Here is a 26,656-nt window from a genome sequence, read left to right on the forward strand (position 1 = left end):
GGGCTCATGCTCGTCACCGGCTCCATCAACACGCTCTCAGCAAAGTGAGTCTGGGCCCGGCCCGGCGGGGGCTCTCTGGGCCTGTGGGCGCCGGCGACCCCGGCGCACTTTCCCCGCCCTCCCCCTTCTCGGCTCAGTCTTCCTGGCGTCACCGGCTCTCCCAGGTGCTCCGGTCCGTTGCCACTGTTTATGGCCTACCCAAAGGGTGCGAGGCCCGGGGACATGCGGGGGGAGCCGCGCCCCGGGGTGGGGGATCCAGCCCGGCTTTAATTCGCCGTCACTTTCCGTTTCTGCGCCCCAGTTTTCTCATCTTTAAATGGGAAGGTTGGACCAATTCCTCTCCGCGGCCCTTCCAGTGCTGGCGTCCGAACCTGAGCCTCGCCCCCCAGGAGCTGGGGGCCTGCCGCAGCACACAGCTACAGTAGTGGCCGTCCAGGCCAAGTGACCCGTGAGCGTGAAGAGGGTGCCCCATGAGCCCCTGGTGGAGGAGGGGTTAGAGCTGCACCTTGAAGCTTAGGTGGGGTTTCTATGGGTGGTGGAGACTTTGAGGCAGGAAGCCGAAAGGCCAGCTCGAAGTCGATTGTGACCAGCACCAAATGCTCAGGCTGAGTTTTATCCCATAATCAGGAGGGGCTTTTGAGCTGTGGAGTTGACATGTTGAAAGTGATGTGATTGGGGCCGGCCCGGTGGCGCACTGCTACAGTGTGCCGCTTGGCAGCGCGGCGGCCCTCCCGTCGAGGGTTCGGATCCCACACACAGACCGGTTCCCGCTCACTGGCGGAGCGAGGTGCAGGTGCGACACTGAGGGTTGCGATCCGTTGCCGACACGAAAAAAGACAAAAAGGAAAAAAAAAAAAAGAAAGTGATGTGATTAAGCTGGTGGTGAACGTGAAGAGTCATTTGGTGCAGGAAAAATCACTCCAAGGCTGCTGCATAGCAGGGGAGGGGAACTAGGAGGTGGCAGTGAAGAAGGAAAGGAAAGGACATGTGGGAGAGAACAGGTCCAGAATGAAGACACAGGGCCCTGACCCTCAGAATCAGGAGACAAGGTTCACTTCAGGATATCTTCCTGGGAAAAGAGAAGTGTCATTAGCCCAGACAGGAAGGCAGGTAGACAGTTCAGCTCTGATGCATGGGAGTGAGACAGTGAGGACAGTCCCCAGGAGGTTGTGGAGTAAGGCCCCAGGGCAGTCATGAGGCTGGAGGACCAGGCATAGCCTCCTCTCTCATGGGCAGGGAGGCAGTCCCTTCTCTTGGCAACTCTTTGCCTCTTTCTCAGCCCCACCTCAGCACAGGGCCTTCCTGCCCCCTCTATTCACCATTTAAGAGCCCCTGCGCCCAGATCCTGGCCTTTCTCTGAACTGATACCAAGGTGCACATGAAGAACAGCGGACAGTGGCCCTTTCCCAGGCAGACCGCACTTCCGCCTGGGCCCTGCCAGGCTTCAGAGCAAGGGAGAGTCGGTATGAGACTCCGAACAGAAGCTTTCCCACCCTCTGGGCAGTGCTCCAGGTCGCTGGGTTTTCTGTTGGGTTCCACACTTAGAGAAACTGACTAGCAGGCCTTTTGAGGGGAGCAGCCGTTTATTCACTTTTGAGGCATATGTATCTAGCACATTCCATCATGATGTGAGAGATGCTTCAGAAGAGAGAGAGGTCTGGGAGAGTATTCAGTTCACTTCATCAGGTATGTGTTAGGTACCTATAGTGTGTGAGGGAAGGAAATAGAAGTGACCAAGAGGAAGTCACTTTGAGGTGCTTAGAATCTGAAGTGTTGGAGACAGATGTGTACACACATGGCAATCACAATGTCCTCCCTTCCCCTAAGGGAGGGCACAGTTCATCAAGTGGCGGCGGGGGCGGGGCGGGGGGGCGCCTGTCTGGTTCGCCTCTGGCCAGCTGTGTCTTGTGGAAAGCTGCTGGTCTCCTGGGCCCTGCTGCTTCCTGGAGGTCACTCCTTGTGCTGAGCCTTTAGCTATAAAGGAGCCCCAACCTGAGGGTTCCCAACTCAGTTAGGATCCAAACACAACAGAACAAGTTTTCTGTCCATCCATCGCACTAGACAAGGCCTCGGTCAAGTGCTTAGAGAGCAGCCGTAAATCTGCCGGGTTTGCTGTCCCCAACAAGAGTCCAGATTGCCATTTACTGCCTGCGTAACCTGTGCTGACTCAGCTCCTTCCTTAAAACGCTCCAAATAGGCCAGGTAGGAAGCCGAGAAATTTCAGTGCCAAGAAGCCTTGCCCTTGGAGGCTGCCTGAGAGTCAGGAAGGAGGCGCCTAAGTGGGAGACCCAACCTTTTCTTCTGTTCCCTGCCCTATAACCTGGTGTCCGGCCTCTCAGAATCCTCTCACTCTGAGATAAGCTCCAGAATTGAACCCTAATCAGCGTTCTAAGGCCACACCATGAGAAGGATACTACTAGAGAGAGAGAATGTGGGGAACTAGCTATGGACACCCTGATGTGAATTATCAATTTGGAATGACATTTCTGACCTGTAGTTTCCAGCAGGTACAGACAGGCCAACTTGTGATTACAACCAGCATAACCAGCTAATACACAGAGAGCACCCACCTACCAAACGCCAGTCCCTTCTCCAGCTGCCTTTGATGTGTGAACTCAATGGATTCTCATATTCACCCTATGAAGTAGATAAACTCATTATTCCTGCGTAAGGAAAATGAGGTATGGAAAGGTTGAATACTTGCCCAAATTCAACTCAGCTGCTAAGTGGCAGAGTTTATAATTGAGCCAAAGTGGTCTGACTCTAGAATCCATGCTCCTAACCACCAGTGGGAGTGAGGCTGGAGCTTCTCCAGTTATTTTTTGGGCATTGGAGTTGTTGGAAACATAGAAATCAAGTCTAATCCCACAATTTACAGGTGATGCCCTAAGAGAAGTTTCTTTTTGTGACTCAACAGGTTGGTGTCAGAAATGGGACTAGAACCCAGGCCTCGGGACTTTAGTCCAGTCCTGTTTTACAGCTGTAGTACCCCAGCATCCCTTCTCCTTGGGGTTTCCTCTCACATCTCCCCAGACAGGACAGGCAGGGCTGTGTCCATGGAAGTTATACTCCTATAAATGGCGTCTCCCCTTCCAGTCCTCAGGGTACCCCCCCTCGGGGGCTGGTTAGCAAGCCTCTGCACCAGCCCAGGAGACCCTGCTGTCATCCTGCTTGTCTTCCCTCGAGCTGGAGGCCACACAAAGTTCAGACTGAGAGCCTCTGGTAGCCTCTTGCAGCTTCTCAGCTGTCAAAAGGCGTGTGATGTTTCCTCTGACAAAAGGCAGTGGGTGAGGAAGTGCATGTGAGCACTTGCTGCTTGCGTGCTGGGACCCCAGAATGGCTCTCCTCTCTGCCCACTCAGCAGGTTTTGGAAAGCTGCAGGGAGACGAGCGGTCCTGGATGGCGTGGGGGCAGAGATCACATGCCCATGGGAGGAAAAGCCACCAGTCAGGCCCTTTGGTCTTGGCAGAGGGCCCCTCCCTGTGAAGTGGCTGCTTCTCCTTTCTGTGGCTGCTTCTCTGCCTCTCACCAGCACCTTCTGCTGATTGTCTCCCTGAGACCAAACCACTTCTGTCTGTCTGAACCAGTGCCGTCCATAGGATGGTGCCCATTTCAGAGTCCCATTCTCCTGAGTCTGCCCCTAAAGAGCCAGGGTCAAGTAGAAGCTCACTAAGTAAGGCTCAGCTCCCCTCCTAAGCTCCCACAGGCTGTAGGGCCCACCTAGTCAGGGAGAGGATTCGAGCCTGACTTCATTTTGTTCCTAGGCCAGGGATCCTGCGAGGAAAGTGCCAGGAAGCCTGGGACCGCTGGGCGTCTATTAGAAGCTCTCACATCCTTTCTGTGCCAGCTCCAACTTTTGCCCTTGGCAGCTGCCCCCACCCTTGGGTTTCATCAACTGGTAGGGGGATAAGTGCTTCAAAGGCATTCCTGGACCAACTTGAGGAAGTCCTAATTCAGGAGGGCAGTGTGGTTGAGTGGAAAGAGCATGAGGCATGGAAGCTGTGGGACTAGATGAGTCACTGTGCCTGTCTGAGCCTCAGTTTCCTCATCTGTAAAGTGGACATGATAATGCCTGCCCTACTTCTTCCCAGACACTATAGAATCTACTGAGGAAAGTTTTCTAATCCATAGAGGTGAGAGATCTCATCATCATTTATCACCTCAGAAGCTAGGGCCACCTGCTGTGACACCCAGAGAGTGGAGAAGCACTGGCCTGTCTGTAGATCCTATGGCAGGAGAAAGAAGCTGACTCACTGGGCTTGACAAGCTAGGGACATGAGAGGAAATGGCCGAGATTCTGTGGGAATGGACACACAGCTAATCAGCCTGAGCCAGCCACATCAGCCGCTTCCTCAGTCTCTGCCTGCCACCCCCAGTCCACACAGGGTGCACATACTTCCCGAATGCTGAGCTTTGAGTTTGGCAGGGCAGTGCAGGGAGTGACTCACCGCCCAGTGGGGGGTGGGGGGGTGGGAAGAGGGGGCACACGCCCCAGCCTGCCTGCCTGCCTCTGCCAGCAGAGGGCGCTTCCTCATGGGGCCTCAGCCTGTCCCTGCTAGGGTCCACAGGCCTCCTGCCCTGGAGGTCAGGCCTTTCCCCCAGAATAGTGTCCACAGAGAATGGAGACCCATCTGCAGGGCTGATCCTCTCCTCACCCCAACCAGGGGAGGGGGAAGAATCTGCAATAAGGTCTTAGGAGAAATTCAAAGTGTTGGGGAAGGGGCATAGACCTGGATGTCGAGATTTCCGGATACTGGCCCTGTCTCAGTACCTGAGCAGCCCTGTGTCCCACAAGCTCTCTCTGGGCCCTTGGTTCCTCATCTGTCAAAAAAGGAGTTTCATGAGATGATGGCTGACTTCCTTCTATTTTGGCATTTTGTGGTTCTGTGCAACTGCAGGGGCAGTAGCCCAAGGTCTCCCAGCCGCCTCTGCCAGCAGGGCAGGTTCCAGAGAATGGATGAGCTTTCAGAAGCTTTCAGGCTGGAGCAGAGCTGGGGCCAACACAAGGGGAAAGGGCTCCTGCTCAGTGAGGGGAAGAAGGAGAAGGGGCAGAAAATGATTTTTGTTGAATACCTGCCACGTGCCAGGTCTTATGTATCTAATATCAATATCATGTATTACTTTTGACAGTTCGTCAGTGTTGGCATGATTATCCCTATAACTTGATCGGCCTGTGTGACTCAAATATCTGAGCTTGCTCTGTGTTCTGCTGCCTCTTCTGTGTGTAAGTTCAGGCAGGCTGAGTTTGGCTCTAGGTCTATCCATCCTTAACTGTTGCTAACTGTATGAGCCTGAACAGCTGTCTCCACCCTGAGCCTTGGAGACCCCATCTGTAAAAAGAGAATCCTTATCATGAGGCTGAAATGGGACAGCCCGCGTGAAGTGCTTGGCACAAAGTCAGCACTCAATGAATTGTGAATTTAAAAAAAAAAAAACATGTTTATAAAGCATTGACAAACAGCAGAGTGCTGTTCCACCTTAGGGTCATTGCTACCATCCCCAGATAAGCTGGGGCTGGATTTTGGCTCTTGGGTTAACAGCAGTTAAGGACGGGCAGACCTGGGATGCTTCTGATCCTGCACAATAAGCCAAGACCAGTTTCCAGGCCAGGATGAGAAACCTGACTTCGTGTCCCAAGGTGCCTGCAGGCCTGAGCCTCCCTGGCCTAAAGAGACAGGGCTGGGCAGGGCAGCCTGTGCTGCTGACACCCAATCCCCTGGGCTGCGAGCCTTCCCTAGGCTCTGAGATACAAAGAGGTTTCATTTTCCCAGCAGGAACCCCGCCAGCTGGACCTGTCCAGGCACCCAACAGACCTACTGGGTAGAGAAAGTAAAGACAACCCCTGAGGAGGGGAGGAAGCTTAGCACAGCCCTACCGCCACCTCCGCACAAAGTTCCCCAACCCTGGGAAGGACAGGCCCCAGAGGGGTTTCTGCTTTGGCCCAGGTTGTTCCACCGGCATGGGGTACTGCAGACCTGGGTGGGCTGTAGGTTTCCTGGAGACTGCAGTACCTGGCCTATTTACTAGATGGGGTCTGGAGGTGTCATTCATTCAGCTAAAATGTTTGAGCTTCTGTATAGTGATGTTCCAGGATCAGGGCCTGAGGTGTGGAAGAAGCTGGATGCTGAGCTGACTCTCAGATGACAGTGAATGTGGAACCAGAATGTGACTTGTCTTTACTATAAGCTGCAAGCAGTAGCCCAGAGTGAGTTCTGGGTGGTGGCACCACTACTAGGTCTGGGGGTACTTCTTGAGCCTGCCAGTGTATGGTTTGGGTGTGACACCAGGATGAGGAAGTGGCTTCCATACCTGCCACCCACCTCCAAAAATAGTCCTTGCCCTGCCCCCTGAGAGGAACCCTGGCTTCAGCCCTGGTAATTCCCATCTCTGACCTGCTCACTGGCTCTGGGGCAGTTGGCTCTGGGCCCTTGGTGAAGCCTGACCTCTTCCTTCTCCTGTTTTGCTCAGTTGCTTCACTGAGGCCTTCCCGGAGGGCTGTTTCTGTAAGAGGCCTGGGTTCGAGAGCAGGTCTGCCTGAGTGAGCCAGAAAGTTGGTCGGTGGCACACCCACATCCCATGTCCTGTCCTGCATGGGGATCCAAGAGCCAGAACCTGCAGCAGATCAGGCAGAAAGGAGACCCCAGAGAGCAGGCAGTTTCTTTTCTGTAGCGGGGACTTTCCTTGTGCCATTGGCACTGGGACTGGTTACCGTGTGTTCCCCTGACCCGTGCAGGGCCCCAGGTTTCTCTGTGCCTTCTAACCAGTCATCAGAACTTCTGCCCTCCCGTCAACTCTCCTTTGACTTCACCATTCCCTAGAACTACACGCCCTCCTAATTGCCCATCTTTCTTCACATCTCCAGGAATGGGGGTTCTCCCACTGGGAGACAGGTTTGCCATAGTCCTGTTTTCTTCGCTTTCCCTGTGGTGTGTTCATATCTCTGAGTAGACGTGGTCACTCCCTCAGAGGTGTGTGCTACCCTCACGGTTGGCCAGGAGCGGGTCCTCCCCACTGCCCATGTCCAAGCATCACGCCCTTGCCTGGGCTGTGGTAAAGAGCTCCCTGTTTCCTCCCCAAACTCAGGGGCACAGAAAGCCAAGGTTGGACAGGATCTTTGTGTCAAACCCAGACCATAAATGCAGCACCACCAGTGGCCCATGCTGGGTGACACTGTGGGGAAGACATAGGAACCTTTTGGGACTCCTTTGGGAGCTGAGGCTTTTTACAGTTGAGCCAGTAGTTTAGGGCTGTGTGCCACAATGTGGCCACTCTGGAAATACATTTCAAGGAAAGACATTTAACAGAAACAAGTCCTGAGTCTTCCACTTTGGAGACATCCACTGCCTATGTGTGGAGTGCTACTGTGGGAGCAGGTCAGTGGCCCACAGGAAACAGTTCTGGGTCCACATGGACTTGGGTCAGCATGTGATGTGGCTGGTGCAGTTGGAGCTGTGTCAACTAACCCAGGATGTCCAACATGAGGGAAGCGTCGCGTCTTGCCAATATGAGTCTGGGCCAAATCACGTGCTCTTGGCTCTGGGCCTGGGCCCACCGGAGTGCTTCCAGGAGGCAGCAACCAAGGGAATGAAAGGTCAGGAAGGGCTGGGGCTGTTTAGCCAGGAGAAGAAAAGATTCAGAAGAAGGTCAGAAAGTCTCCAAATATCTGAAGGGCTTTCAGATGAAAGATTACACTAGAATCCAGAGACATAAGTAAGCCCAGCAAAAGTGAAATTCAGGAGAAGGAGCTTTTGTGCACAGATGGCAGCCAATTCCGTGTGACTGGTGGTAGCTGCCCAGAGTACTGTGCCGCAAGGGATTCTGGGCCTCTGGGCTCAGTGGGGCGGCGTGCATCAGCAGTTAGTGCCATCTGCCAGGTGCCAACTGGGAGGTCACTCCACCAGTGTGACGTACGTGCCACCTGCTTTAGAGTCAGCATTAGAAAGATCTTCCAAACCATTCAGGTTGTATGAAGATGATCAGGTGGTCATTTCCCAGGTTCTAAGTACCCCTGTAGACCACAGGCTCTTAATATTTTTTGTGCCATGGATCCCCTTGACAATCTAATGTAGCCTATGAACCCCTTCTTAGAATAGTGTTTTAAAATGTGCAAGTAAAAGACCAAGGATTGCAAAAGAAACCAATTAGATTGAAGTAAAGTTCTCAGATATTTAGCAAATGTGTGATGTAGTAATAAATATATGCCTCAGTACATTAAATTGTAAGTGGGTCTAATTATTGTAATTTTGATGAGTGACGAGTATAAATGATGTATGCAGTGACTGATGTGGTGATGAGAATATCTGTGATTTCTACGTGTTACAAAGGCACAGTACTGCAATCCCATAATTTGAGGAAATGCCAGGTGAAAACCCCTTGCTGTGGAAACTGGCCTCTTTGAGAGGGAGCCCCACTCTGGGGCCGTGTCACCCAACCCTGGGCCTCCTGGCACGGAGGAGTGAGCCTCTCCGTGAGTACCAAGGTGGGGTAGAAAGCTCTGCCATGCTGCCAGGTCTGACCTTGCCTCTCTCTGCTGCAGGTGGGCGGACAACTTCACGGCCAAGGGCTGTGGAGGGAGCAAGGAGCACAGCTTCCAGCATCCCTTCCTCCAGGTATCTGGCCCTGTCCCTCCCTACCTCCTGTCTCCCAGGCTCCAAAACAGGTGCACCCATGAAGCTGGGCTATTTTCCTGACCTAGGAGTGGACCATCACCTGCTCCCAGAAGAGCCATCTGCTTCTGTCTGTCTCTCCCCAGAATAGAAGCCAGGGTCTTCCTCCTCAAAACCGAAGTCAGGGTTTAGAGGGGGCAGAGGATACAGTCCTCTGTGAGAGGCCTGCACAAGTCCTGGCGAGCAGTCATGTCCTTACCACGTCCAAGTCAGGACAGGTGGAAAACATCAACCCCAGTGGCAAAAGCCTGCTCTCCATCCACTGGGAGCCCAGACCCCAACTGGAACAGGGCAGAAACCATAAATAGAAGACACTCTGTTGCTAGACTGGGAATTGGAAGACTGACTAAAACATCAGCCTCTGCCAGCAGCTTGCTCTGTTGCCTTACATAAGTCTTGGACCCTCTCTGGGCTTAGGTATTCCACCTGCAGCTTGGCTAGGGGTTTGTCTGGATCAGTGGTTTTCAGACAGGGCTCTACACAGCCTTGGGGTTTCCCCTGAGATGTTTTGGGGCTTTGGGGCTAACCTAGGAGGCAGTCTCTGGCCTGCCCCAGCAGTTCTACTTTTGTCTGTTTTGCAGGTTGGCTTCTATCTAAGGTCTTATTTGAAGAGAGGTTTGTTAAAAAACAAACAAAAAATTGTTAAAAGTGATCCTCTAGGTCCCTTCCAGCTCTAAAGGCCTTTGGTTTTTGTCCCTGCAGGCAGTAGGCATGTTCCTGGGAGAGTTCTCCTGCCTGGCTGCCTTCTACCTCCTCCGGTGCAGAGCCACAGGGCAGTCAGACTCCAACATGGACCCCCAGCAGCCCTTCAACCCACTTCTTTTCCTGCCCCCAGCCCTCTGTGACATGACAGGGACAAGCCTTATGTATGTGGGTGAGTAGTCAGGTGTATTAGTCTGTTTTCTGTTGCTGACAACAGAGTACCTGAAACTGGGTAATTTAAGAAAATGAAATTTATTTCTTACAGTTTTGGAGCCTGGGAAGTCTAGGGTCCAGGGAACACATCTGGTGAGGGCTTCCTTGGTGGGAACTCTACAGAGTCCTGTGGTAACACAGTATATCACATAATGAGGGCTGGGCAAAAGGATTAACATATTCATGAGGACAGAGTCCTCATGGTCCAATCACCTCCCAAAGGCCCCACCTTTCAAATACCATAGTTGGATTTCCCTCCCTCTTAACTCTGTTACGATGGGGGTCAAGCTCCAGTATGAGCTTGGGGGGACATTCATACCACAGCAGCAGGCCAGGTTGAGAAGAGCTCAGTGAAGGCTATGGCCTGAGGGGGCCACTGGGGAAACAGCCACCACCACCCCTACACTGCCACTCTCCCATAGACTTCACACACACACGCAAGCAAGATTTATTGTGCACTTGCTATGTGCTTGGCATGTCCCTAGCTATGAGGACCCCTCAGTGACACACAGCCTTCTCACTCAGACGCTAACATGTGTCTCTTCTCTCCTAGCCCTGAACATGACCAGTGCGTCCAGCTTCCAGATGCTGCGGGGTGCAGTGATCATATTCACGGGCCTGTTCTCGGTGGCCTTCCTGGGCCGGAGGTTGGTGCTGAGCCAGTGGCTGGGCATCCTGGCCACCATCGCAGGGCTGGTAGTAGTGGGCCTGGCCGACCTCCTGAGCAAGCACGATGATCAGCACAAGCTCAGCGAAGTGATCACAGGTGCAGCTGGGGGTGGGGACCCAGGCTGCCTTCTCCTGTCCTGTCCTCCTGGGAGCCTAGCCCAGAATCATTCCACAGACTTGTGCCAGCTCTGCTGTATGCCAAGCCCCTGGCGAGGGCATGCACCTGCTCTCAAGGAGACAGAGTGTAGGGGAGACTGGAGAGGGATGTGGCTGCCCCAAAGAAGAGAGTGGCAAGCAGTGTGAGAAAGGAAGTCAGAGGAGAGGCTGTCCTGGCCTGTGTGATGTATACTGTACACACATAAAACTGCTGGATTTGAGAGAGGAAAGGAACAAATGCTTATTGAGCACTTACCAAGTGCCCATCTTGGTAACCCTCACAGTCATTGAAGCCCAATTTACAATGGAGTGACCATCCTGGGTCACTCAGAGCCAGGATTAGATAGCCAGAAATGTCTGTCTCAAAGCCTGTTGCTTCTTAAAAGACCAGCATACCCTGTGGTGCAGCTCTCAGACTCACACAGGTCTCTGGACCTTCTGTATCCTTAGCCTTGCCCTGCTGGCCTGCCACTGAAGGGCCAGGGGATCAGGCACAGACAGTCGAGATTGTGCCTTATGAACCATATGAGGCCCTGGAAAGGTTAGAGGTTGGCGTGTTGTTCTGTCCCATCTACCCCCCAGCCCCAGTGTAGCCCTGGCCTCACCTTGGCCCCTCCTTTCCTACAGGGGACCTGTTGATCATCATGGCCCAGATCATCGTCGCCATCCAGATGGTGCTGGAAGAGAAGTTCGTCTACAAACACAATGTGCATCCACTACGGGCAGTTGGCACTGAAGGTGTGTAGGCCCTGGGACCTGGGAGGAGGGGGCTGGAGAGGAGGGGATGTGCTGGAGGGTAGCATGTGAGGTGAACTGCACAAGTGGAGCATAGGGCAGGGTGCCAGAGACCACTGGGAGGGGTGAGCTCCTGCCCGCACACCCTTTTCCTTCAGCAGGTATGTGTTGACAAATCTTCTGACGTCTGCTGTGCCAGGAGTGGGGGGAGGGGTGGGGAGACAAAAATGAATGAGATACAAGCCCCACTCTCAAGGAGGTGACCAGCAGGAAGAAAGGGCCGGACAGTGTGTTTGAGCTTCGACCACCTGTGCCTAAGTGGTGTCTCATTTGCCGAGCATAGCTGAGTTTCTCAGGGTAGGGAAGGTGGTATTCGAGCTGAAGATGTCAGCAGGTGAGAGTGGGGAGGAGGGACCGCCAGACAGAGCAAAGGCATGGGGAGATGGACATGAATTTAGAAACCAGTGAGGAATAATTTGAGTGCAATATCGTTTTGATGTTGGGGAAATAATCGGGAATTAAGTAGGTCAGGGTCATATCATCATGGAGAACCTTGACATTAGGCAAATAGATTTAGACTTTAAATGACAGGGAGGAACCTCTGAAGGTTTTTGAGCAGGGAAGTAACTTTCAAAATCATGCTTTAAAAGTACAAGATTAATAAACTGTGTATACCTGTACATATCAGAAGCAAAGCTCCACGTGCAGCCAAAAAAAAAAAAAATGTACAAGATTAGCAAGAGGGGTTAGAGCTGTGCTACCAAAGAGTGGCCTGTGGACTAGTGCCTGTCAGGGAGCTGTTTGTTCCTGGCCCACAGTGAGAGCTAAGGAGCTTATGGCAGAAGGTACATCAACGAAGTGCTGGTAACACCACAGTCCAGGGTTCAATCCCTGTACCAGCCAGCAGCCAAAATCAAAAAGAATCTAAATCAACTAAATCGGCTACATCACGAAGCACACTGTTTTGCTCGTTTTCACTTTCCAGCCAGACTTTATGAATGAAGCAGCGCATTGCTTTACATGCTGGTGCAAGCTCCTTGTCGCAGACCAACAGCTCACTGAGTTAGAGAACTGTGTTTTCCTGGCCCACAGTGAGAGCTAAGGAGCTTATGGCAGAATGTACATCAACGAAGTGCTGGTAACACCACAGTCCAGGGTTCAATCCCTGTACCAGCCAGCAGCCAAAATCAAAAAGAAACTAAATCGGCTACATCACGAAGCACACTGTTTTGCTCGTTTTCACTTTCCAGCCAGACTTTATGAATGAAGCAGCGCATTGCCTTACATGCTGGTGCAAGCTCCTTGTCGCAGACCAACAGCTCACTGAGTTAGAGAACTGTGTTTGTCCAGACCTGTGAAAGCAATATAATGAGTTGCAGCCAGCAGTTCTATTTTAAGTGAACAGAATTTTTAAATGTCAGAACCTGTACGTAATAAGGGCAGCTATTTGTATGTGTGTGCACATGCCTGTGCACACGTATACTGGGTCATGATACAAAATGTATTTCTCACTCTCAGTCCAGTCAAAATACTGGGGTAAGGAGAAGGGGCAGCTAAGGCCCATGTAATAGGCTGTGAGTTCCTGATGAGAGGTGGAGGGACAGGTTCCAGGAGAGGGCCATGGGAACTGAAGGAAGGAGCTGGTGTGAGGGCAGCCAGGAAGGGGTGGCCCGGGGAGCAGAGGTGGCAGTGCTGGGGGGCCGTGCTGGGAGTGTGGGGGCAGGTGGAGGACATGACGTGCCTCCCCCACACCCCTAGGCCTCTTTGGCTTCGTGATCCTCTCCCTTCTGCTGGTGCCCATGTACTACATCCCTGCCGGCTCCTTCAGTGGGAACCCTCGAGGGACGCTGGAGGACGCACTGGACGCCTTCTGCCAGGTGGGCCGGCAGCCGCTTATCGCCCTGGCACTGCTGGGCAACATCAGCAGCATCTCCTTCTTCAACTTTGCGGGCATCAGCGTCACCAAAGAACTGAGCGCCACCACCCGCATGGTGGGCAGCCGCTTATCGCCCTGGCACTGCTGGGCAACATCAGCAGCATCGCCTTCTTCAACTTTGCGGGCATCAGCGTCACCAAAGAACTGAGCGCCACCACCCGCATGGTGCTGGACAGCTTGCGTACCGTAGTCATCTGGGCACTGAGCCTGGCGCTGGGCTGGGAAGCCTTCCACCCACTGCAGATCCTGGGCTTCCTCATCCTCCTGATGGGTACCGCCCTGTACAACGGGCTGCACCGCCCACTGCTGACCTGCCTATCCAGGCGACAGTCCCCAGGAGAGGAGGGCGAACGCCAGGGACTGCTGAGTGGCTCCCGGACTCCCATCAACGATACTAGCTGAGCCTCCCTTGGGGCCTCTGCTGCCACCCGGGTGCTCCTTCTCCACCCCTGGGCGAGCCCACACAGGTTGGTGGGCCTTGAGTGCCCTGTCCTCTCCCTACAGACTCCCAGAGCAGCTGCTGCCACAGAAGATGATGTGACACCCAAGTCCTCTTTCCTCACCACCACCTGCAAGGTGATGTTGCCCAGCCCCCACAGGCCTGAGTGTGGTGTCGTGACCCAACCCTCTGATCCCCTCCTGCAACACTAGAGCTAAATCATGAAGTTGAATTGCAGAAATTTACAACCCTAGCATTTCTGAATCATAAACTAGATCATCACAATAGATTATCTGGCTTATGAGTCATATGCTAGATTTGGTTCTCCAAAGAAGGGAAGCAGTGAGCAAGTTCAAACCAGAACTAATCACTGTATTTTCTAAAACTTGTAAGATATTCCCTGACCCTGTCTGGAAACCTGGGTTTCAGCCCAGACTCTGCCATACACTCAATGTATGCTCCCCAGTACATTACGTAGTCACTCTGGGCCTTGATGCAGTGCTCTGGAAAGTAGGTGTCGCTGCCATGGCCTTTGGTGCCTTCTGGCCCCAGCATCCTGTGGTCCTGTGATTTTGACCAACCCTAGGAAAGAGGAACAGCCCATTTATTGGAAATGCCCCTCCTCCCCATGCCTGTCTGTAGTGTCTTGGTCACACCCCCCCAAGGCCTCCCTGCCTGGGAGAGATTCCAAGGGGAATTCTAGGCAGCCCTTGATAATTGCTTTATGAACTCTTTACCTTCTATTTTAAAGATGAGGAAACTGAGGCCCAGAGTTATAAATTGTTTGTCGAGAGGGGTCTCCAGCTGTGAGCTCTGGCCGAGGACATGGGGGAGCCCCAGGCCATGCAGCCGCCTGATTCTGCAGCACAAGATGTTGCCTGGGGGTAGTCTAGAATGTTGGGATGGAAAAGCTCTAATGTACCAAAAGCACAGAAATCGCCTAGTCCTCATTCATTGTTCAAATGGAGAAGCTAAAGCCCAGAGAGGAGCTTCCCCAGGGTCACACAGCCAGTTACAGGCAAAGCTGGATTTTCTAGTTCTCAGTCCTTGCCCATCCCATTCTGCCACAGACAGTGTAGCAAAGTACAGGACTGCTCACCTGCTATGGGCTACCCCACCTGTGTGCTAAACTGTGCAAACCGTCTAAGAGGGCATTAGGAAAGCATTTGACCCTTATTTGAGTGCTGCCTTGGGGGACTGTTGATTTTGGTGTTTGAAGGGTTGGGGGGAATTATAATGGGAGTTAGGTGGTGAGGGGTGGCAGAGCATGGGAAGGGGAATGCCCCATCAGACCTGCCACCAACTCAGGCCAATCACTTTACCTCTGGGAGCTTTGGGTCTTTACATGTCTACAATGGGAAAACCAGCCTCCGTCTCACAGGGTAGGCGTGAGAATTATGTAACACAATAGATATGAAGGTGCTTGTAAACTGCCTATGTGCTGTGGAGTGTCTGTAAGGCTGTGCTGTCAACCAGGGGTAGGACTGCAGTCCCAGCTAAGGCACGGCTCAAAGCATCAGTTTTGCTCAAAAGAGGAGAAATGAAATGTGTTGTTAAAACACAGCACCACGCAGTAAAATGTACAATTCACATTGATTATGTAACTGAACTGGGGTTCATTTGCGCACTGTGCAGCAAACGCTGAGACACGGGTTTTGCAGAAGAGAAAAGCTTTATTGCCAGCTGCCGACTATGGAGACAGAAGAAATCTTTCTCAAATCTGCCTCCCCAGTGGCGAGTGAAGGGATATTTATGGGAGATTGGTGAGGGGTGGTGTAGGGCGTGGGGGATGATTAGAAGTTTTGAGGAAGTCCTTTATTCATCCGCACAGGCACAAGCAAGATCCGTGCCTAAGTGAAGGGATATTTATGGGAGATTGGTGAGGGGTGGTGTAGGGCGTGGGGGGTGATTAGAAGTTTTGAGGAAGTCCTTTATTCATCCGCACAGGCACAAGCAAGATCCGTGCCTGCCTCTTCACCAGTCACATATGCAGAAAAAGGTGGTGGTTAGCATGATTATGGGAGGAGTTTTTGGCCCTCTGATGTCAGAAGTTCACCTACTCCTCACTGGTGCAGGCACAGTCTCCAGGTGAGGGGGTAGAGCTGGTTACAACCAGTTTTGTCTGCTCCAAATGGAGGTCTCTTCACTTCATGAGAAAACAACTTTAAGACTGAGTCATGCTTAAGTTGGGGGAGGTTAACTCTTCGGGGGTTGGTTTCAATTTTAAATCAAAACAGGATACCTGGAGAAACTTCTATGTTGACAGTAGATATCCTCCCAGGCCCCTTGAGATGGGTGTTCTTTGGAGAGTATTGGAGAGGCCTTTGCTGTGTAGTCCTGGTCATGTCTGAGGTAGGGAAGGATCTCCACTTTCTTTCTGAGTCTGCAGGGTCGTGGGAGATGTCTTAGCTGTGGCCTCCCGTTCTAAGTAAGGGAGCCCTGATTGGTGGAAGTTTGGCCTACATGATATTAGAACTGACATGACAGACTTCTAAAGTACAGTCTAATTTAAACAGTCTGCATTTTAGTGAACTGATCAGTGCCTGCCCCACTGAGAGCAAGCCTGGGGGATCTCTGGTGCTGAGTTAGTCCTGAGGCACCTGTCCTGCTGTGAATTTGCCCTCAAGGTAGAGATTTAGGGCTTTGCCAAGTGGTCCCTTTTACTTTCATTTTGTCCTAAGGTCTCTGTGTAGTTTAACAAGCATACAGCACTCAAGGAGGCCAGAGCTCTGACCACTGATGAGGACCATAGGAGGAGTGGGGCAAATAGCCACCTAGTGTTCTCAGCTCTGCTGCTACCTTGACTGGGTGACCTTGGACAAGTCACATTACCTCTCAGGACCTTGGCTGCCTATAAAAGGGAGAGAGTCTTCCCATTGCTATATGTGTTCACCTCTCTGACCTGCTTGTAGATTGTTATTCTTTTGTTATTGCCTTGGTTAAGTGCCTCTCTGGCCGTTTGTTGACTGCATCCTTTCAAAACCCGAGCAGGGTGTTCCCTGTGTAGCCGTACAAGTTTATAAATCGCCCTTCTTCATTAAGAACATATGTCAAAAAAATTTTTGTTAAGGGATTTCTGTCCAGCAACTGATATGTTCCAATAAATACAAATTTGTTGACTGCATCCTTTCAAAACCCGAGCAGGGTGTTCCCTGTGTAGCCGTACAAGTTTATAAATCGCCCTTCTTCATTAAGAACATGTGTCAAAAAAATTTTTGTTAAGGGATTTCTGTCCAGCAACTGATATGTTCCAATAAATACAATCGAATAAAACAGGATAGTAAGGAAATAATTCCAGTGCGGCCTGATATGCAATAAGAGTCCTGTGTGTGAGTTACAGGGAGGCAGCACAGGAGAGAGAGCTGACTGCACAGAGGCATCAGAGAAAGCTACACTTGAGCTGGGTATTGAAGGATTAGCAGGAGTCTTCCAGACTGGGAAAGAGGAAGGAACAGCTTGTAAAAACCACAGAAGCATGTGAATGTGTAACAAGGTGATGTGTTCTAAACTGCAGGTTGGTAGACTGCTATGACTGCCAGTAAACCTGCAACCCAGAAAGTGGCAAGAGGCAAAGCCAGGGAGATGGGCAAGAGCCAGGTGGTGCCGTACCTCATAGACCTTGCCAGGGTATTAGAACTTTATCCTGTAGACAGTAGAGTGCATGGAGAGTTTTAGGCAAGGGAGTGACATGGTCCAAACTATTTAGAAAGCCCCCAATTGTTATGTGAAGACAGGTCTGGTTAGCATGAGGAGGTACTAAAGGCAGAGACTAGTTAAACAACCTTTGATTAGGGTCTGAATTAGAGACATGATGGAGAGAATGAATACACGAGCCTTTCAAGGAGTAGACTCTTGCCTTTTAGAACCTTTAGCTGTGGGATCTTCTAGTGTGTAAGTCTCCACCAAAGATTGTATATTTTGGACGAGAATGCTCACCCGCCCCTCTGTTGCCAGTGGGCCCAGTGAGTTTCCCCAAGTTCAGCTTCAGCTTTTGCCTTGGTTAAGTGCCTCTCTGGCTTTTTGTTGACTACAGCCCAGAAAGATTCTGCCTTACGGGACCATAGACCCAGTTCCATTCATCTGCCTGTTGTTGAGAGGTAGTCATTTCCCTCCCAAGCTAAGCAGAGACTCCCACCAGAATTCTAGAACAACCTAGGGAGATGTCATCACAGGCATCACAAAAACACCCAAAAGTCATCAGTACAGTGTTAGTCTACTTTTATTTATAATATAAATGTCAAGAGAGGAAAGAGCCACAGAAATCAAGATACAGGGTATTGTTCTGGGGTGCTGATCCCCAATCCAAGGTAGAGACTTGGGTTAGGCCATTTGAATTCTGTGGCAGCTTGACAGAGGAAAAAGTTCTTGCTGTGTATCCAGAGCCCTGGAGCTGGCTGAACTGGTGGTTTAAATCCCTCCCCGTCCCAGGTACAGTCTCCTCATCCCATGGATAAAGGAGGTGGACCAGGTATCTTTGCAGAGGTCTCCAGGAATCTGTGGTCTGTCTTTACTAATGGTCTAGAGACCCTTCCATAGCTGGTCAGCAAGAGATCCCAGGGAGAACGGGTGGGGCTCATGATCAACCTTAATACCCAAAGAAAACGAGGCCATTTTGGCTGAGTTCACTCATTGCAATCCAGTCACTTCCTGCAGTTCTGGAAGGGTGAGACCTGGCAGGATGCCAGCCCTCAGCCCACCCTGAGTAGGTGCTGTAGGTACAGGCCCAGGACTGCTTCTCCAGGCCTTTCCAGAAACCAGAACTCGCTCTCCCCCTTGGGCCAGCCTCTTGCTCTCCCAGAAGTGCCAAGTCCTGCTCTCAGGAGAAGGTCCTGGTGCTCCTTTAGATGCTGGATTTGGTCACCTCGCAACTAGGTAACTTACCTCTTTCCTAGTTAGTTTTCTCCCTGGGATCAGTCCAAATGTTCATCTAGTTTAGAAAATAAATTAAGATTAGGACTATTAGGGGGTTAAAAAAGAAAAAAGCCTTTTCTCTGCATTTCCTGCTGCTCTCTTTGGTCTGATCTGCTCCCACAGCCACTAAAATAGTCTTCCCAGGCCCTGTGCCCTGAGATCCTTCAGTTCCCTCTCCACCAAGAGGCCATTTTAGCACCCCTGTGTGCCTGGCCACCTCCCCAGGAGAGACCAGGAGCTGTCAGGGCACAGTCTTTGCTTCCAACACTGGGAGGCCCACCAGTCTTGGGCTCCTTTATTAAACTTAACAGAAGCTTCTTGTCCTCCCATATCAACTAGTTTCCATCTCACCCTGCCCCCAGATCTCAGTGGGGGGACTGTTTATCTTCTCTTCATTAAGTCACTCTTCACTTCCTCTCCAGCTTTAGCAATGAATTACATTTGATCAGAAAGCTATATGATAATTCCAGAGTTACCAGGACCCCTGGGAAACTGTTTTATAAATGGGAAATTGATTCGGGAAAAAAACAAAAAAAAGATAAGGATAAAAGATCACTTTAACAGAGAGACTTGTCCAAAGTAGTATTCTCCAGGCACTGGTTCTGAGCTCCGTCACACACAATATGTTTGTTAACATTTGGGTTTGTCCAAGAGACACTGAGTTCACTTGTGAGGTTGGTTGGGACACAGAGAGCAAACTACTAAGGGCATGTGAGGACAGAATGGTAGCCAGTGAGGGTGAGGAGGAGCCTGAGTGAGTGCTAACAGGGCACCCAAACAGAAACCTAGATTTTTTTTGTGGGGAGGTGTGGGGGGTCTGAACCCTTGCCCTTGGTGTTATAAGGCTGTGCTCTAACCAGCTGAACTAACCAGCCAGCCCTCAAATGATTTTTTCCTTTTTTTTTGTCTTTTTTCGTGTCCGGCAACGGATCGCAACCCTCAGTGTCGCGCCTGTACCGGGCCGGGACCGGCAACGGGATCGCACCCCTCGGTGTTGCTCCTGCACCGCGCTCAGCCAGTGAGCAGGAACCGGTCTGTATGTGGGATCCGAACCCTCGGCGGGAGCGCCACCGCACTCCCAAGCGGCGCACTGTAGCAGGTGGCCACCGGGCCGGCCCCTTCAAATGATTTTTTTTTTTTTTTTGTCTTTTTCCGTGTCCGGCAACGGATCGCAACCCTCAGTGTCGCGCCTGTACCGGGCCGGGACCGGCAACGGGATCGCACCCCTCGGTGTTGCTCCTGCACCGCGCTCAGCCAGTGAGCAGGAACCGGTCTGTATGTGGGATCCGAACCCTCGGCGGGAGCGCCACCGCACTCCCAAGCGGCGCACTGTAGCAGGTGGCCACCGGGCCGGCCCCTTCAAATGATTTTTTTTTTTTTTTTGTCTTTTTCCGTGTCCGGCAACGGATCGCAACCCTCAGTGTCGCGCCTGTACCGGGCCGGGACCGGCAACGGGATCGCACCCCTCGGTGTTGCTCCTGCACCGCGCTCAGCCAGTGAGCAGGAACCGGTCTGTATGTGGGATCCGAACCCTCAGCGGGAGCGCCGCCACGCTTCCCAAGCGGCGCACTACAGCAGTGCGCCACCGGGCCGGCCCCCTTCAAATGATTTTTAATGGAAGGACAGGCAATGCCAATTTGTATGTGACTCCAAATCCCACAGCACCAAGTGGGGCCCATTCTGAGACATCTGAGTTATTCCTAGTTGTGCGGGCATTTATAAACAATCACTCATGCATTCAACTTCCACTGGCACCCCAGACTGCCTTGTGTGTGCTGCGTCTGGGCTCTCTGACCTCAGCTGATGACAAACATTTCCACTGTCACCCAGTGGGGCTTCTACCACCCAAACCTTTAATTTTGGCATTATCTAGATACTTTAATGCATTTCGCCTTAATTTATTTATTTAATAAAAGTGAGCATAAGATGGAAAGATGAAGGTGCTGTTATTGATGATAAACACCAACTCATTAACAAAACAAGTGAATGAATGCAATGGTGGTTGTTAGACTCGTAGAGACGGGACTTCCTGAATGTCAGTCAAAAAACTCACTGAAGCCAGTCACTGTGCCTTCAGCTATGGAGGAAAAGAACAAAATCGAAGAGTGTTCATGCCATGGGGAATTTATCCACAAATAGTGTCTAAAAGGCAAGAGGTCATTAGAAGTTTGATATCTTTTAGCTCCCTAGAAATGACACTCAGCCCTAAGTCTATCATTTAACTTAGTACATTTGACATTTGCTTTGTGCTAAGAATGCATCCTTTACTAAAATAATGGTCTGAGTAGACCAAAAACTCTAAGGGCAAAGACTGAATCTTACTTATCTGTGTCTCCCTCCTTGCCTGCCGGCAGCTCAACAGTTGTGAGTAGAGTTAATGATTAAAGCAATTCATAATAATCTGTGAATAGTTTGGGGGTTTCAAAATAATCAATTTTCACTTTAAAAAGGACTTTTTCATTAGTAAAGTTTCTGTGTGGATAGAGAGAGTGAAGATAGAAAAACTTGTCCACTACAAGGACGTTTTTTATTGTTGTTGTTTTGGTGGCTGGCCAGTACAGGGATTGAACCCTGGACCTTGGGGCTAGCAGTACCACACTCTAACCAACTGAGCTACCCAGCCAGTTCTGTTGTTTTTATTGAAAGAACAGTTTGATTAGCCAACTGAAAATCATCACTGTGCGTTGCAGCCTTCTTTCTAAAACTTCCCCAGGCATACAGTACAGCTGGGTGCTTATTAAGATGCCAATTTCCTGAGTCTCACCCAGACCTCCTCAATCAGATTCTCCAGAAACATGGGTGTTTAACCAACACCCAGATGATTGTTACCACCAGGGAAGTTTGGGGAACATGCATTTCGGAGACCCTAAGAGAAATCACTGTTTCTACCAAGAGATTTGTTGCTTTAGACAAACTGAGCTCCTAGAGGACCCAGCTCTTGTAGCTCCCTCCCTGGAGTGTCCTATGGTGCTGAGCACAGAGTAGGCAGCCATGTGTTTGCTGCCGGGGAGGGTCTAGCAGGGAAAAAAGCATAATAAAACCCCCAAGAGGTTTGGTGCAAGGCGAATGTTGATGACAACGTATATTATAACCAAGAAGTTAGGGGCTGGCCGGTTAGCTCAGTTGGTTAGAGCATAGTGCTGATAACACCAAGGTCCAGGGTTTGATCCTTGTACCAGCCATTCGCCAAAAAAATAAAGAAACTAGGCCTGCTTCCGACCAGTTCTTGATGTTTGTGGCCATTGGCCACTGGATCGTGATCTGCTGTTCTGTTGGCTTATCCTCATCACCCAGAGGTCAGAGGAGAGAATTTTAAACAGCTGGTCCCCTTCCAAACACGCTAAGGACGGTTCCCATAACCAGTCTTCTTAGCGAGGCCAAGCAGCAGAGATGAGCAGCCGAGACTGCAGGGCCACGTGTCTTGCCCTCATTGAAACCCATGATTCGATTCCAGGCCCCTTGTCATTTTAGATGTGGGGAAACTGAGTCCCACATTGGGGCAGTGCTTCTCAGTCTTCCCCGCTGAAGTAGCCCTAACCCTAGATGAAAACAAATGGGAACCTGATTTTGGAACCGCTGGTCTGGAAGAGCTGTGTAGCCCAAAATTAATTTTTTTAATATTTTAAAAGTGAATGTGAATTTTGTATTGTGCTTTATAATATATTTATATCTCATTCAGTATATACACGATTTTAAATTATTTGCCATGTGATGACACAATCAGGACATGTTCATTCTGTAGTTTCATGTCCTCCTTGCTCCCTGTAGGGTGCCCAAGGGGTGCACCGCTCTCCTGGGTTTGAGAGGGGCTGTCCCAGGTTCCACAAGCCTGTGCTGGATTGGCTCACAAGGTCCAACTACCTCATAGCCTTCTTGGAAGTCGGAAGAAAGTTCTACAGCCTCAGCCTCAACCGGAAGCTCCGCCACTGCTTTTCCTCTTTACCCAAGGACCACAAGGAGCTGGGCACAGGCTCAGATGTAACAATTCTTCTTTTTTCTTGGTGCATTCTCCCTTCATGCCACCAACAGAATCTTTTCTTAATTGTTCTTTCCATGCTCCCCCCAGATGCAAAGCAAACATGTCTCTTTCAGCCTACTACCATTAAGGGGAAACACTGTAAAAGTCAAGTTTAATGCAGTTTCCTACAAAGGCAGTGGGGGAAGGAAGAAGAAACTGTTGCAGGGGAGGAGAAGGGGCTAAGGAACTCCCAGCGTGGCTTGGTTCCACACCCCTCAGTCCATCCTCCTGTTCCATCCTCATCATGATTGTCCCTAAGTATGTCACAGCTTTGGGATCTGTTTGAGCCACAAAGGCAGAAAGGGACAAGATCAGCTTTAGTGAACCTCATCTATTTTCTCATATAATTGCTTGCGAGGATGACCTATACCCTCATACCTAAAAATAGGGACACGGAGGCTCAGAGATGCTGAACAATTTGTGACGGCCTGGACCACACAGGTGGCAGAGGCAGCTGCAGGCCCCGTGTGCTGCCATGACCCCTGCCCCACCCCCCACGGGCCTCCAGCCCCACTCTCCAGGCCAAACTCATGATCTGTTCTAGGACTCCTGCCCCTCACCAAGCTGCAACTCACACGAAGCACACTGTCACAACAGCCAGGATGGACAACTTAGGTGGCAAACCCCTTTGCTCCCTTCGCTGTGGAGAAGGATGGTTGGTGTGTGTGTCTGTCTCTTTGTTTTGATCAAATAACTGACTCTGCGGATGGATTATTCCCCAGTGTCTGCCAATGGCTCTGGCTCCTTCGCAGGGCTTCCTTCCTAAGTACCATCCTCCCCACATTCGTCTCATCTCCCTAGAAATCATTCAACCCCAGAAGACGGAGGTGGGGACAAGAGGGCATTGCAGGGCAGGTGCTAGATATCCAGAATGGTGAGGGAAGGATAAGGGGAGCCTGGCATCTACTGAGTGCCTGCCAGGTGCCAAGGACTTTCCTTGTTCTTAGTGATTGGTTTTCCAGTTCCGCAAGTAACACACAATAAGGAAACTGAGGCTTTGAGAGGTCACACAGCAAGGGAGTTACCAAGCTAAGATTCGCGGAGATCTGCCAGGGAAACTACGCTCTTAAGGACTTTCCTTGTTCTTAGTGATTGGTTTTCCAGTTCCGCAAGTAACACACAATAAGGAAACTGAGGCTTTGAGAGATCACACAGCAAGGGAGTTACCAAGCTAAGATTCGCGGAGATCTGCCAGGGAAACTACGCTCTTTCCCCTCTGCTGTGCTAACGTGTGGCCTGGTGTGCTTTATGGTGGGCTCTGTGCATGGCCTTTGTCCACTGTAACAAGGCCTTGCCCCACCCCAACTGCCTCGATCCGCAGGCCAGAAGCACACAAGGAGACAGTGCAAGCCTGCGGGAATCCCAGCTCAAGACAGCTGTCTTGTCCCTGTGCACCTCTGCTAGGACCTGCCAGCCAGTGCCGGTCCTCAGAGCTGCTGTGGGTGGGGCGGGTACTCCCTCTCCCCACCTCAGCCTGTCTCAGACATCTGTGCCACACCTCCAGGGATACCTGAACACAGCAGGCAACTGCTCATGATAACCAATGACTCACACTCCAGTACTGTTTGCCACTTACACAGCACTATCCACATTTCAACTGGTCCCCCACAGCAGCCCTGTGAGGAAATACTGTCCCCAGTTTACACCTGAGGTACCAGAGGCTCAGAAATAACAAATGTAATCATTCGCCAGAAAAGAAACCCATAGTTCAAGATACAGAGGAGATGCAACTACCTGGCAGACATTTAACCTTCCCCATTTTACAGAAGAGAAACTGAGACTTAGAGCAAACAGTCAAGTGAATTGCCAAAGTCACAGAACTAGAAAATAGGGAAGTAGGATTCAAACCTGGATCTGTGTGACACTAAAGCCCACACTCAGTAGCACACTCCTGAGCTGACCACAGTCAAGGCAGGGACTTGTAGAGAGCCAGGATAAGCTTCTGATCCTGAAGGTGGTCTTGAAATTCTAATTGATTTTTCGTAAACCCAGATATCTCTTAAGTAATGGAGAAAACACAAAACAAAGTAAAAAAACACAAAACAAAGTAAAAAAACAAAATCCATATCTCCTAAACCTTTGATTCACTGGGATTTTAAAGTCAGTCTGCTTTTTTCAGTAGAGTAATAATGGAAAAATACTGTAGTATAGTGATCAATACTATAGACAGTAGAGCCAGGTGCCTGAGTTCAAATCCTGACTCAATTACTGACTCACTGTGTGATCCCTCTGGCCCTTAGTTTCCTTATCTGCAAAACATAGAAATAAAAAAAAGTCTTACTTCATAAAGTCATTATGAGGATTAAATGAAATTTTTTAAAATTATTCCATCTAAAGTAGTTTGAAGAGTACCTGGCACAGAGCAAACACTGAATACATGTTAGCTATTATTAGTTCTGCAATCCATGCTGGAGTTAAATGTGTGTGTGACATGTTTTCCCAGTAGATTACAGACTGATGAGGACAGGAACAATGTTTAGGCACCCATGCACCCCTAGTACTTAGTACAGTGCTTTGCTCATAACACATGCTCAATGAATCCTAATGGATCAAATATACAGGTTTTCATAGATTATCCCTTAAATTAGCAAGCAGTGTGATTCCTTACTTTAAATGCAGGGGTTTTGGTTTTTGGCTTTGCTGTAGTCACAAAAGATAAAACAGGAAGAAAGAGGGTAGATGATAGAGCAAAAATTTGGTTTAGCAGGCCCTATCCCAGGTGCAGGAGTGGATGGAAGTTAGTACCAAGCAACAGACTAACCTGGGCTTCCCTCTCTGTGCTGGGATCTAGGGCCCCGTCCTGTTCTCCCCTGCTGTGCCAGTGTGTTATCATCCACAAGTTGGAGGTGAGAACTGCTGTTGTTGGGATCTTTTCTATGCCCCTTCCTTTCTCTCTGTCAACCTGCTTTGTAGGAAGGCGTTACCATCAGAGCCCTGGCCAGGCTCCTTCAGAATCCCCTCCTCTACCCTCTGCAAGCTGTGCCATATAAATGATGCCACTAAGACACACCTGCTGGCTCCCTAGTACCCCTTTGCCAACCACACTGTGTTTCCCCATCCCTACTCACACACACACATCCCACATTGTGTGCCCCTTCCCTATACACTGCACACACCGGTATCTCTATCTACCATGGTGATATCACCACCGCCCTCCATTTATCCAGATAAAAACTGTCACAGGAGGATGAGGAAGCCCAAATTGTCATGACCTCTTGCTCCTTCACTGAAGATGGGAGACAAGCCAACCCGCATGAGGGCACCTTCCACACCGCAAAGCAGGTCCAGTTTCAACCTGTTATCCATCCACCATGTCATGGTCAAGTACAAAGTACTTAGGGACAAACAAGAATTGTTAGACCAGAATTGTTCTGCCAGTGGCTTCTGGTCTGCTACTGTTTGTCCCGCCTGTGTTCCTCAGTTAGAAAGTCCTGTTGATCCCTTGTGGGTCACAGGCATTATCCTGGCCCCTCTGCCGTCAAGGTCTGGAGCACTGAGGAGCCCTGATCCCAGACATGGTGACAGAATGGTAGTTCTGAAAGTTAATACACAAGCAGAACAACCATGAGGACTGAAGGCCCCGAAACAATATATACAAGCCTGCATCTAGGGGTGGCTACGAGCTCAGACAGACCCTCACCTCAGCTCCAAGAAAAAGATCTTAGTGGAGTTTTGGGAATAGTAAGTTGACTGAAACTTCAAGTTCTACTCCACCTTTGGAACTCGGGGCTGCCACAGTCTCCCTCCATGGCCACGGAAGTGAGAAATGCGAATTGATCCAACTTTTTTTTTTTTTTTTTTTGTGACTGGTAAGGGGATTGTAACCCTTGGTGTGGTGTCGCCCGCACCGGGCTCAGCCAGTGAGCGTACCGGCCATCCCTATATAGGATCCGAACCCGTGGCCTCGGCGCTCCGAGCGCCGTTGCGCTCCCAGCACCGCACTCACCCGAGTGAGCCACAGGGTCAGCCCCAATTAAGTGTTTTCAGGGTTTTGTTTGTTTGTTTTCTTTTTGTGTGACTGGTAAGGGGATCGCAACCCTTGGCTTGGTGTCGCCTGCACCGCGCTCAGCCAGTGAGCACACCGGCCATCCCTATATGGGATCCGAACCCACAGCGGGAGCGCCACTGCAATCCCAGCTCCGCACTCTCCTGAGTGAGCCACGGGGTGGGCCCCGAATTGATCCAACTTGATCCCATGTTCCTTACTTCTT

The 26,656-nt window shown here is 50.7% G+C and overlaps 1 protein-coding gene across 1 annotated transcript; it reads left to right on the forward strand.

The window, feature by feature from the left end:
* Nucleotides 1-6: 6 nt before the first annotated feature.
* On the forward strand, nt 7-15,112 carry SLC35F6 (solute carrier family 35, member F6). The gene is made up of 7 exons (XM_008586842.1): nt 7-44; nt 8,537-8,609; nt 9,369-9,540; nt 10,135-10,347; nt 11,034-11,144; nt 12,900-13,060; nt 13,171-15,112. The coding sequence occupies exons 1-7, from the start codon at nt 7-9 to the stop codon at nt 13,477-13,479; spliced, it is 1,077 nt and encodes a 358-aa protein (XP_008585064.1). The 3' UTR covers nt 13,480-15,112.
* Nucleotides 15,113-26,656: the final 11,544 nt, after the last annotated feature.

Source organism: Galeopterus variegatus, unplaced genomic scaffold (assembly GCF_000696425.1).
Source record: "Galeopterus variegatus unplaced genomic scaffold, G_variegatus-3.0.2 Scaffold4154, whole genome shotgun sequence".
Taxonomy (NCBI): domain Eukaryota; kingdom Metazoa; phylum Chordata; class Mammalia; order Dermoptera; family Cynocephalidae; genus Galeopterus; species Galeopterus variegatus.